At 36.7% G+C, this 12,388-nt stretch overlaps 1 protein-coding gene across 1 annotated transcript; it reads right to left on the bottom strand.

The window, feature by feature from the left end:
- LOC105924284 (tetraspanin-8) lies at positions 1-8,426 on the bottom strand. The gene is made up of 9 exons (XM_036149126.1): positions 8,275-8,426; positions 7,983-8,048; positions 5,609-5,725; positions 5,443-5,517; positions 5,199-5,294; positions 3,132-3,224; positions 1,691-1,768; positions 1,083-1,166; positions 1-707 (listed from the first exon to the last, which is right to left on the bottom strand). Exons 1-9 carry the CDS (start codon positions 8,332-8,334, stop codon positions 576-578), a joined length of 801 nt encoding a protein of 266 aa, XP_036005019.1. The 5' UTR covers positions 8,335-8,426; the 3' UTR covers positions 1-575.
- Between the last annotated feature and the right edge of the window lie 3,962 nt (positions 8,427-12,388).

Raw genomic sequence — 12,388 nt, 5'->3', positions numbered from 1 at the left:
GCAATTTAATGATCTTTTATTTAGTATATGAGCACCTTACAGCTGGGGTGGGTCATTTTCAAACATTCAGACAATTAGTGAGTAAAAATTAGAACAACGCACATCAAATACAGTGTTTTATGCTAAGCCAAGCATGTAGGGAGAATATAACAAATTGGAAAAAAAACTTAAGTTACTGAAACATCAAGTGGTATAGGTAAAACAACAAAGATTAATGAATTAAACATTAACAAGACACTTTTAACCCTAAACTATCCCCCTTTGCTATTTGGGGGTAAAAATGCATAACATGTAGTTAAAGAACGTTTTCCTTTCATTTAAACGAAGGTTGTGAAATCTAAATTAGATGAGAAAAAATTTATTAACAAAACCTGAAGGCGGGTGAGTGGGTTAGCCCTCCCCGTGTTTTATAAATGAAGAAGCACTGTGCCTTTTCCTGACATAACATGTAATAAAAGGACATTTTAAATCTGCACACACAATTTCTATAAATCTCATGTTAATTTAATATTAAAAAGTATTTCATAATCTGACTTAAGCCGTGTGTAGAAGAAATAGAGATAAAAGCACAGAAATCAGACATGTTCAGACTCTATAAGACAGCTGTAGTTCCCTGCTTTTGCTTCCTTACTGTAGACCACAGCAGGAGTTTCCAGCTTCTTATTTTCTTGACACAGAATGGCAATGCATAGCCCTATTGACAACATCTAAGGAAAGAGAAATATGTTACTTCCAGTTCCTTTTCTTATGACATTCACTCCTTTTGGAGAGACATGGGCAGACAAAGGGTTGAAATCCATATGATTTTTGTTAAAACCATACTTAGTTGTTCATTATTCAAGCTCTATTATTAGCAAAGAAACCTACCCTAAAACAGATTTGTTAATGAGAGCTGTTAAAACCAATTAAAATGTCCATATTCAAGTAATATATTGCAAGCAGTACTAAAGTGCTAAGTCATGTTTCTCACTTGCAAAATACAGAAATATAAAAAGGATCACTTTTAAATTGACATTTATTCTGAAATAGTAATGGAAAACAATAAGTAAAATTGAGACTTACAGTGTGTACATAATACATACCCATAACAATATGAATCCCACCCTGATGCCTGACAGTATATTGATGTGATACATGTTGTTCTCAATTATGGTTGAAAGACAAGGCTAAACAAGGAGAAAAGGTGGGTTAATACAGTGTTTCATGTCGTATCATACTTTAAATCATTTACTTAAAAAATTATCATGGAAACAAATAATCTCGAATAATCATGTAAATATCCCAAACATTTAAAACTACGAAAAATTACAAAGCTGAACTACGATGGAAGTAAAAGGTATACTGGGTTCTTAAACTGGGCAAATGTCTGGAATTTGGATCAAGTATGTTACAGGTCTACATGAGCGTGACACAGAGTGTGGAAAATATTGATATTTTCACACTTGGTATTTTGAATGGACTGAATTTACACAGCCTTCTTCTAATCATACTGACCACTCAAAAGGCTTTATACTGGGGTGGAGTCTCACTCACCCAATCATAGACATAAATGTGCACACTTTTATTCTGTCTTGAAATAAAACACATAATGTAATAAATAATATATTTAGGGGAACCATTGAAGGTTGTTTTTATTTTTTTAATGACAGTATTCTAAAAATGTAAAGAGAAGAAACTTAATGGCGATTACCCTTGCGTATATCATGACGGACTGTCCTTTCATACCACGTTCCACCGTAAACTGGTAACTGCCTTTTGGAGCAGCAACCTGGGAAAGAATGACATGAATCATTGCGGAAATAAAGGATTCTTTGTGACATTAGACACTACCCAAAAATCTCTTACCAAAATTAATCTCAAAAGAAATTTTGAAAGTGGACGCATCCAACAGTTGAACAATTTTCATTTGAAAGGTTGGTAAAATGTTTAACATACCAACAACGTTAAGCCCTTTTTTTTTTTTTCGTTTTTCTCAGGTTTACAACTCAGTTATATTGGTGAGCTTGTGTAAATATATACATTTATGTGATCAAGATGAAGACGTGTAAAAAAAAAAAAAAAAGGCAACTGAAGGTTGCCATGGAGTGACATCAATGCACAACACAATGTCCACCCAAGGCAAACCAGCTTCCAAATCAAATCTGAGTTTTCAAAGACCAAATGTGTGTAACAATTTATCCTGTGTGGAGGAGAAAGTCAGGACATGCAGATGCTTGGAGATCTTAGAAACCAAGACCCAATAGATTTAAAGGTGACCTGTATTGAACCCAATCTGCCTATAATTTATCACAGTATAGAATGAGTGCTTCTGAAAAAACTTTGTCAATCAGATAACTCTCATTTCTGCTCCAGTTCTGACCAGTATTTTAACTCTGATGTGCACATGTATGAGTCGCCGCACTCTTCCGAATAATTGTGTCACCAAAATACCCTAGTTTACATTGGAAAGATGTCAAGCTCTGATGCAAGTCTCACTTTTCTCCACATAATCAATCTATGTTTTGCTTGAGCGAATTTAATCAAAGTAACATTAGTTTTGAAACCATATTTTTGAGCATGATGGAGAATCAACAGATTGTACCAGCATGGAACAGATAAAAAGCGAAACCCACTTTAAACGATGCCTCCTAAGTGAATGCTTACAAAACGCAGATTTTTCTGTGGTCTGAATGTCTCCTTCCTAATAGGCCTGGGTTGTCTGGTACTTGTTCCTCTTTTTAAGAAAGCTGTAGTGAAAACTTTTTTGTGTATATTAAAATCACATAACTGCTGCAAAAAGACGGAAAGCCAGACGTATGTTTCGTACTTTCCATGTTTAAAGGTTTTATACCTCCAAAATATAATGATGCTTGCCCTTTAATAATAGGAAGAACTATAGTTTGGCATAAAGACAATTCTGGGGAAACATTGTTTGAGACATCCGCAGAATTAAGAATGGACAGATGATTTAGCAATACAAAACCCTACGTAAAACTGCTTATTGATAAATCAACTCACGAAGGGTTTAATCTACACAAACTAAATGTGTTGCAGTGCCAAAATGACTACTCAACATCGATAATGTGCGGAGAACACCAACACCATAAACATCATAATTGTACATCATTCTATAAAAAGGGTTTGAAACTCACACATTGATTTGTGGACTCTCTGTCACACAAGCAAGATTCCGGAATGTTGTTTTCCCAGTCCATGTAGCCCTGTTCCAACCCACAGCAGTGCCACTGAGAGAGAAAAATCATGTGTTTAAAAAATATTGACATATTAAACAATAAAAAAGACAGAACTGTGAGTGGGCATCTTCAGGGTTGCAAAATTGACACAGAGCCTTGCAAAAGTTTTCATTCTCCAGGCTTTTTACTGATTTAGTTAGATTCATTGAAGTTAGATATTTTATACAATATTATTTAATATGATGGTTCTGCACAAAATAGCCTCAGTTGGTAAAGTGAAAATAACATATAAAAAGAATTAAAACACTAAATAAAATTATCTCCCTTTGACAGGAAATCCTTAGAAAGTTCTGCTTCTTGCTAGCACACTCCATTTAGTCTGAAGAAGCTACCTTGCTGTACGGTGGCCTAGAAGGCCTACAGTAGCCGTGTGGACGTGTGACGTTATGTGCAGTTCGCTCTGAAATAGGAGCAACTTAAACACATTTTAAAATACTTTTTTGGCCATTTTTAATGAATTCAGAATTGTGATTCTCTTAAGAACTGTTGTTTTTTTCCCACAGCACCCCCAGTAGAAAGATATTCTAAAAAGATGCCAGGCTGTCACTTTGAATATGTGGTGTATGTTGCAGTAATGACCATATTTAAACATAACTTAATCTCATACAACACAAATGTTCTGTCTGCGGTGATGAAGCATCACTCTTCTGTCAGCCTGACCCAGGGCAGCTGTGGCTACTAACACAGCTCACCACCGTCAGGGTGGGAATAGGTGAATGACTGTAGTGTGAAGCGCTTTGGGGTCTTTGGACTTGATAAAGCGATATACAAGTAAAAGCCTTTTACCATCAGTCACCTCATGGAATACTTTGAAACTGAAAACAAAGGGAGGACTACATTCTGATTTATTTTTCGTCAATACTTATCTCGCCACTTGGCGACACTCATTAAACACCGAAATGTCAAATGGCCACAGAGTCCACAGCAAAACATAACCATTCTAAAAAAAGTTAAATACTTTTGATTCCACACCCAAGAACCCAATAGACGTGAGATATTTAAAGGAGAAATAAGCGATTTTTCAACACTAGGTGGGGTTTGAGCACTGTCTGTAGACCAAAACAAGATGTGTATCAAGCCACGCCTCTCTCCATCTCCGCTCCAGCTGCAACCTAACGCCCTTTTCCCCTCACCTTCTCATCTCCCATCGCCTTATATGCACATATTTGCAAACGATAAATGCACAACAAGACAGCATCACCTTTCGCAAGAACGTGTCTAGTCAATAAGTAAGTAACTCATTACTTTATAATACAGTTAGCAAGTGAGCATTTTGATCCACTGGGCATATTTTCTGCCATGTTGCTCCTACGCTAAGCTGCTCTGGCGGTGGCATTTAATGGGTAGGAATGGGCTAAGCTTTGAGTGGACATGCATGCGCGACCGGCCCAGCTACGTAAACAAGAGACCAGAGAGCAACACGGAGAGATGGTATGTGGCGTTTACCATAGTCCATCTAAAAGGACACCTTTAGTTATTTCACCAAACTATTTTTAAATTTCCTTATCTGAAATAAGGAAATTTTGCATATTGCGCCTTTAAATTTGGAACACATCCTAATATAAAGAAGTAACAGAACTTGATGTTGCACTAAACCTGCTTAATTAAACTTGCATAGCACATTTTTCAAAAAGTCAACTTGCAGTACATGGTCAGACAGTAAACAATGCGATAGCAGCTACATGTTTTAAACTACTGCTGCCTATGAAAGAGTGGACTCTGCTCTTTGGGGAGCTATGACAAGTCTGTCCTTGATTTTTGGTACCAGAGTGCCATTTCATATTTTTTTGTTCAATAGAAGACAGATTTACTGAATGACTATGTCAGTCCGATTGTTGTATTTTTTGTGTTTCCAAAATACCCTGGTTTTCCCTTTCCATTTTTGTGGCATGCATTGAAAATGTCAAGCTTGAACATAAATGTCAATGCATTTGCATAGAAACTAATCCATGAAAGGCTACTTACATTGCTCTGCGCGTGATGGAGGATGCCTAATGAACTTTCATTGGCTTTGCTTGGAGACAAGGAGGTCAGGTAGTGATCCCTCAAGTGATTTCTTAACTATGCAACAACAAAAAACAATAAAACTGGAGTTGTATCATTCATTGTATATGATATTGTATTATTTTTGGATTTCAGGTTTTTAAATTCACAAAATGCCTGACCACAAAATCAGAAAACAATGTATACAGTTACAAAGGTCAAATACCTCGGTTTTCATAACCTGCATAGTAATTTCAGATCCAACCATGTACAGGACGCTTATGATCATTCCAACTGCAAACTATGAAAGAACAGTTTAAATAATTTTAAAGAACATTTCTGTTGTTTACAATGTTTGCCTCAGACATGAAATAGTTGGTTTCTTTACTTACCACTATCAATGCCCACTTCATTTTTTTCAACGCCCCAATCCCACCAAAGATGACAAGGACCAGTGTTATGGTAGTAAATCCATACAAGAAAAGCACCCCTACAATCGCACCATCCTCCTATGGAGAAAATTGTCTTTGAGAATCTTCTGAACTGTATGGACTTTGGGTTAAATATGGTAAATGTTATATAGTTTTCTCAGATGTCTCAACTGAATGTTGCCCATCTAGGGATGCTCCATTTAATCCGTGGCATCAGCTCATAGTCTCGACCACGGCATATTGTCAAATGAGCCGTATCTGAATCCTCAACTCCCAAAAAATGTTGTTGCCCTTTTTTGTTAGCTGGAACCTAACGTGCATGGCCAGTTTTGAAACATTACATCCTCCTTGTGTGTGCACAGCTTGCAAAAATGTGTGCTAGGTCGTGCACATTATTTTGTTGATCTAAAAGGTTTGGGCTTCTACCCTTAACTTGTGGATGTGTTTTTTAAGGCAGCGCCTCAAATACACTGCTTACCTGTTAATCTAAGGAAATCAACCATTTAAAAGAGAATCAAGGACCTTCAGAAGCATCCTTTGGTACAATTTCCTAGCTGTTGCTTTCCAAATGTTATCCTGTACAAACAACTATATGCAAGTAAAAATACTATATGAATTTCCAACCGGTCAGGAATCTGTTTCTCTGCCCTAATAATGAAAGTGTTTTGAGGTGAAATTTGTGTATGAACCCCTGAACCAAAGTAAGACTTCTGAAAATACTAGTGGATGATGGCTGGGAAGCAGGGACATGTATCTGTAGTGAAACTTTTCCTACATGAGCTAAAGAGTCACTCAACAAGGAAGAAGCCACTACTCTAAAAGCACCATGAAAACCTAATTGTAGCTTGCAAATGCACTCAGGGCCAGAGATCTTGATTATTGGAGACATTTCTTATGGTCTGATGTAACCAAAATAGAAGTGTTAAGTCATGATGATCACTAGCTGCGTTTACATGTACAAAAGTAATTGGAATAAACATCCAGAATAAAAATGCATTGTGTAAAAAAGGCAATCAGAATATGATGATCGGATTAAGCTCAATCAGAATTAAATTGTATTCCGAATGACAGAGGTGTCTGGTGCTGATTGCTAATCCAATCAACATGCAGATAAACGCTTGTCAGGCTCGAGTTATTCCGAATATGGCAAATTGACCCGAGCACGCATGTACGACGAACATATACGTGATGTATTTCCGCGTTGGTGAGTGGCAGAAATACCTTCGGGAAGCAAAACTGTCGGGGCTCCCGAGACAACCTTTCTGTTGGAAGAAATAAAAGAGCTCTAAATTGTTGCTTACTCAGTAGCGTTTCAACCGTAATTAGCACATTGTGCAAGTCCAGCCTGGACGCTTGGGAGACAAATTAAGTCTTATAATACTGGCTTGTTTACTATTTTTGTGGTTTAGCAAAGACGGAAGTACTTCTTCTTCTGTGTTTTTTTTTTTTTTTTCAGGGACATTTGATAACTGCACATGTCAGTTTATAGCTTGAATAAAGCCAGGCGCATATACACGCACGTTATGCTGAGATTAATTGATTGTGTGCCCACATAAACAGTAAAATCTGATTATTTAATCCAAATACATTTTAATCCGATCGGGAAATTTTGTGCATGTAAACATAGCTACTGACAAATTGAAAGAAAGGCAAGTGAAGCTTGGAAGTCTGAGAATACCATCCAAATGTAAAGCTTGTGTACCTTCAGTGAAGCTACAAAATGGCCTAAAGAAAAGAATGAATGAATAAAAACGGCTGACTTTGAACAAACTGATTAACAGTTCTCTAGCTGACTATTTTGCCATTTACCAGATACAAATAATCTTGGTAATGCTGGTAAACTGCCTTAAAACAAAACAAAACAAAAAGTTAAATCTGATATTATGCTAGACAGTAAGAAAAAAAATAAGCTGTCTTTTCAAATTGAATATATAAATATTTGGTTGCAATCATGCATGGCATTGACTTTAAGTTAGCATTCGACTGGGACTGTTTCGCTATAAATAGCTTTTCTTAAAATACTCAGGTCGGTGTTAGAGTTCAGGACATCTCTAGTTTTCCTTTAACACAAATTATGTTTGTTTTTTTTTCAATTTAAATTGTAGTGATTGACATGTTAGAGTTTAAAGAGAAAAATAAACTGTTCTATTGTCTGTGCTTACAGCAGTACAGTACATGGACTTTTAAACTGAACACAGGTGACTGTCAAATTGTGAGTTCATGTAAATAGTAAAAACACTGTACTTTAAGTTGAAGGCATATAATTAAACACAAAGCTCATGAAGTGTTCCATAAGCAAGTTCCTTATTCATTACTGCACATAGATGAATGTTACCTCTTCACGATTAAGTAAGGCTCCATGCAAAAGAAGAGCCGATCCCAACAGCAGGAGACTGATAAGCTGCAAAACAAAGCAAGTTATTTTTTTATAACAGCATTTAATTTCATTACCAATTGCCTCAGAATAGTTATTTAAAAAACAAATAAAAGGCCTGGGTCAAATTGCGGAATCAGTTTAATACTGGGACCAGTTTCAGATTATTTAATATGAAATAAAAAGATAATTCTAAATTAACTACGACATAATCTAATGCAACCGACAAGGGAATTTAGAGGAAGACACTTACCGCAATTACAACTATCACGCAAATGAAACTCCATTTCAAACAGATGTTCAATTTGCCCATTTCCTCCACTTGGGCTTAGCACACAAGTAGCGCAGAACAAACCTTTTTCTGCTCTGGAAGATTGCAGGAACGAATGATAGACAGGAACAAAGGTCGTCTGGTATCCCGGAAAGAAGGCTGACTCTTTTGTGTGTTCATGTGTCTGAAAGCGTAATTACGGCATTGAAAAAAAGATAGATACAACAGCTTTTTCACTTCTCTATACTTCAGAAAATGCATGTTCAGCAATCAGAGTTGACCACATTTGATTACCTCAACAGAATCTGAAAATGAAGCTGACGATTCTTATTTCATTTTATCAGCTATTCAGCTGGCTATTCATTTTACTTTAAGCTGAAAGTGTATATATATATATTTACATACATAGATATAAACAATACAAAAGTACAAAGAAAGAACTAAAGACATAATCCATAAAATACCAATGGTACCAACTAGAAAAACACAAATGGGAAAAGCCAGATTTGGTGTTCCTGTGTGTTAATATCACTGACAACAGTCAAAGGGTATAGCTAACTGTCCATGTATTTATATCATTTGTTGTAATTGTTGCATTCAACAATTAAAATTAAAAATGTCTGTGTTGTCTTTTTATGCCTACATTTCCATCTTATGTTTAAGAACACAGGCAGACTCACACTGTTTTACAGACATCTTTCTTTACGCAGGTTATGGATACAAGGAGAATACACTTCTTAGGATCCAATATTTTCCAACTGCCACCACCCAGTGTGTTTTTTATATTTTCACATTACAGCTGAGGTTGGGGATTCGACAATGTTTTCAAGGGGAAATTCTATATTTAGACAAGTAATGATTAAAACACTAAACAATACATATAACATACAGTGTTTTGTTAGAAAACAGAGAGAATATACAGGCTGCACAGCACATTTTGTAATCGACGGATGGATCCTACAAGGCACAAATATTCAGTGTCAAGCAGGCTTTGAGGATCAATTTCTGGTCATACATCAATGGCGATCATGCCTCCTAATTTGAATGCAAGCAAAAGATAATGGGCGTGAGGTTATGAGCCTCTCTCACAAATTTTGGACAGCTAAAGTTACAGAAAAATAAATAAATTCATTGTAATTTTAAAATATGTCTTTATTTTAGATTACATGTAAACATATATATATATATATATTTATATATTTTAAAACATAAAAAGTATATAGATAAAAATGTACCAGTCATCTAATTGTTCGACTTCCTCCCTGTACATTGATTTGTCATTCCCAAGACCTACTGTTGTATCGTCTTTGAATTTAATTTAAAGGTTTTTCTGAAGTGATGATTTGCGCGTTAACAATGTGAACAGCAACGGACTGAGCAAACAGCCTTAAGAGGCTCTAGTAAGGTGGACCTAGAGAAGTTGGTTTATTGCACCCTTTGTCTTCTGTAATGTCACAAACAGGAGACCAGAGAATTCAATCAGACCAGGAGTACATTTTAACAGGTTTATTTTTAAAGGTAAACTGATGGGAGGCAGAAAACTGTTGGATATTTGGACGAGAACCACTTCTCCGGATCACAAAAGGGTACTCCGTTCTGTGAGGTGAAAGGTTCCAGCTTTTAACAGAGGTACGCTGGCTTCAAACTTAGGGAGCATTTATCAGGTTGGCAGGAGCTTGATCAGTATCCAGAGAACAGACTTAGGTCATGCACAATTGATCACAGATAGGCAGCAACAGCCAAGGATTAATTAATGCTCAGCCATTAAACAGAGCCGTGGTCATAGTCCAGGAACCAGAAGCCTGGCAGAAGGCCAAGAAGCGCAAGGCAAGGCCGGGAAATCCAGAGAACATGGTCAAGGCACTGATCTCTATTTATTCACTGGATTGCTGATTGGCTGTTGGTAGTACACTTCGCTGTGACGCAACCAGCCGCCATATTGGTACTCCCTAGTTTCCTCCAGTAACTAGGGAATACGTGCGCTACAGCATTGAACAACTATGATTTTCTCATGTTCAGGGGGGCTTAAGACTTTTAAAATGTCAAATGCCATATACTTTTATGCTGTGTCTGTGCATTAGCCTTTAAATCTGACATAGATTTACAATAGAGCTAAATTAATGAACCAATTTAAGCACTCCACAGAGCTTCAGTTTCTACACTAGAAAAAAAAAATCACATAAATTTCCAAAATACACACTCAAGTACATGCAAAATACACACTTAAGTACATGTATATCTACACATTACATACACAGCATGTGTGTGTGCGCACACACATTTCTGCATAATAACAACAACAATAATAATTATAATAATAATAATAACTACAAAAATTTCACAAGGATTTTGCTGGAGGAAAAAAGGAATTTAGTCCAGACCGACTAGTTTTACATTTCAGCACCAGACAGATGACCATATGTTCAAACTGAGTTTATTGTGGTGTTGTAATCCTCAACCTTAAGTGCCTCCCACACACACACACACACACACACACACACACACACACACACACACACACACACACACACACACACACACAATTGTTGTTACCAACTCCCACTGTCCATTAAATATAAAGATGTTGCAAGACAGAGCATGACAGTGAATACTGTCATGCTCTGTCTGTGTCTGTCTGCTACGCCTTCCTACTTCGTTAAAATCAAGCTCATGCAACTCAACTGCGAGCCTGTCTTACTGCTCAGCTGCAATCAAACCCAGAGCACACACCTGTTTCCTACCCTTTATAAATAAACAGCAAGATGGTGCCAGATTACCTAAAGAAACAGCCAGTGGATCGCCAACCCTATCGTCGTGCCTGATTGCCTTGTCATGACCTTGACCCACTGATCTCTATTTATTCACTGGATTGCTGATTGGCCCGAAAAACTGAAGTCACTGGCCACCATCTTGCTACTCCCTACTCTCACAGAACCCCATAGCATTTGGCTGCAACAACAAGCAGTTTTCTGGCTGTGGCAAGACGTTTCACAGGTAATTTTACAGTCAGTGGATGTACTAACAATATCAAGTACTGAGAAAGTCATGTGCTGAAATATTTTGCATGTATATATATATATATATATATATATATATATATATATATATATATATATATATATATATATATATATATATATATATAATTTTCAGGTTCCTGGGTATCCTGCAGTTTTTCTTTGTATTTTCACTCTTTAGTATAGTTTATTTGTTAGTCTTTTAGATTCATTAGTCATTTTCTGTATATTGTTATTTTAGTAGTTCTGTTAGATCTTTATATACGTGCATAGGAAAAGAGGAAAAGCATCTGCTGCTACAACTGCACAGGTTTCTCTTTTGTTTAGAGGTGCAATGCCTTCTGAGATATGAAAGTTATAAATACTGAAGTAAGTCCATGTTCTTTCCCTAATGCATCGATTTTGGTGGAGACTCCACAACGAAGCCAGGTGAACGAGAGCAGGTCACAACCACACGCATGGCCAGAGGATTTGGCCCGAATCGCTTACTCTCTCATCAACTAACTTATAGCTTATTTACCTCAGAGGCAACTGCAGTAAATAGAGTGTAACTCGTTTTACACATTGGTCAATTGTAAGGGCATGTACGGGAAGGAAAATAAATAATAGGTTCCATGTACCTTTAATGTTTACTTTTTTTTTAGCATTTTATATCAACGTTTAGCATGGTTAGCATGACTAATGTTTGTAACAGCCGTGTGCCTTCCTTAAAGAATCCTAACTCCAATGCGTTCCACAAAAGACAGCTTGAAAACTTAAAAGAACAACACACAGCGGCTTTGCTAGAATCTTTTAAGCCTGTGAGCTTGAAGTAAGGACACACCGTAAACATTTTTTGCCTTAAAATCTGCACAATTAAAAACTGATTTAGACCTTTCTGTAGACCCTTTAGGTGCAGTTTCATTAGTGCCAGACACACAAAGCATGTACTCAAGCACTTACTCACATAATGCACATTTCTTTTTTAGGCACTGCTGCAACAATCAGTTTTCTGTGTGGAACCCAAAGGCAGATGCCAAGCATCCATACGAAGGAATGTAACCAGACACTGTACACAAAGGAATCGCAGTGCTCTTACA

This window comes from Fundulus heteroclitus, chromosome 17 (assembly GCF_011125445.2).
Source record: "Fundulus heteroclitus isolate FHET01 chromosome 17, MU-UCD_Fhet_4.1, whole genome shotgun sequence".
Lineage (NCBI taxonomy): Eukaryota > Metazoa > Chordata > Actinopteri > Cyprinodontiformes > Fundulidae > Fundulus > Fundulus heteroclitus.
Note: the sequence above shows the minus strand (reverse complement) of the source record. Positions and strands in the feature narration are given on the sequence as shown.

Bases quoted from the DNA above. Each gene is read 5' to 3' on its own strand.
- LOC105924284 (XM_036149126.1), bottom strand. From the start codon at position 8,334: ATGGGCAAATTGAACATCTGTTTGAAATGGAGTTTCATTTGCGTGATA. The intron at 8,049-8,274 runs GTAAGTGTCTTC...TTTGTTTTGCAG, and splicing joins GCGTGATAGTTGTAATTGCG to CTTATCAGTCTCCTGCTGTT. The intron at 5,295-5,442 runs GTATTTGACCTT...GTTGTTGCATAG, and splicing joins TGCAGGTTATGAAAACCGAG to TTAAGAAATCACTTGAGGGA.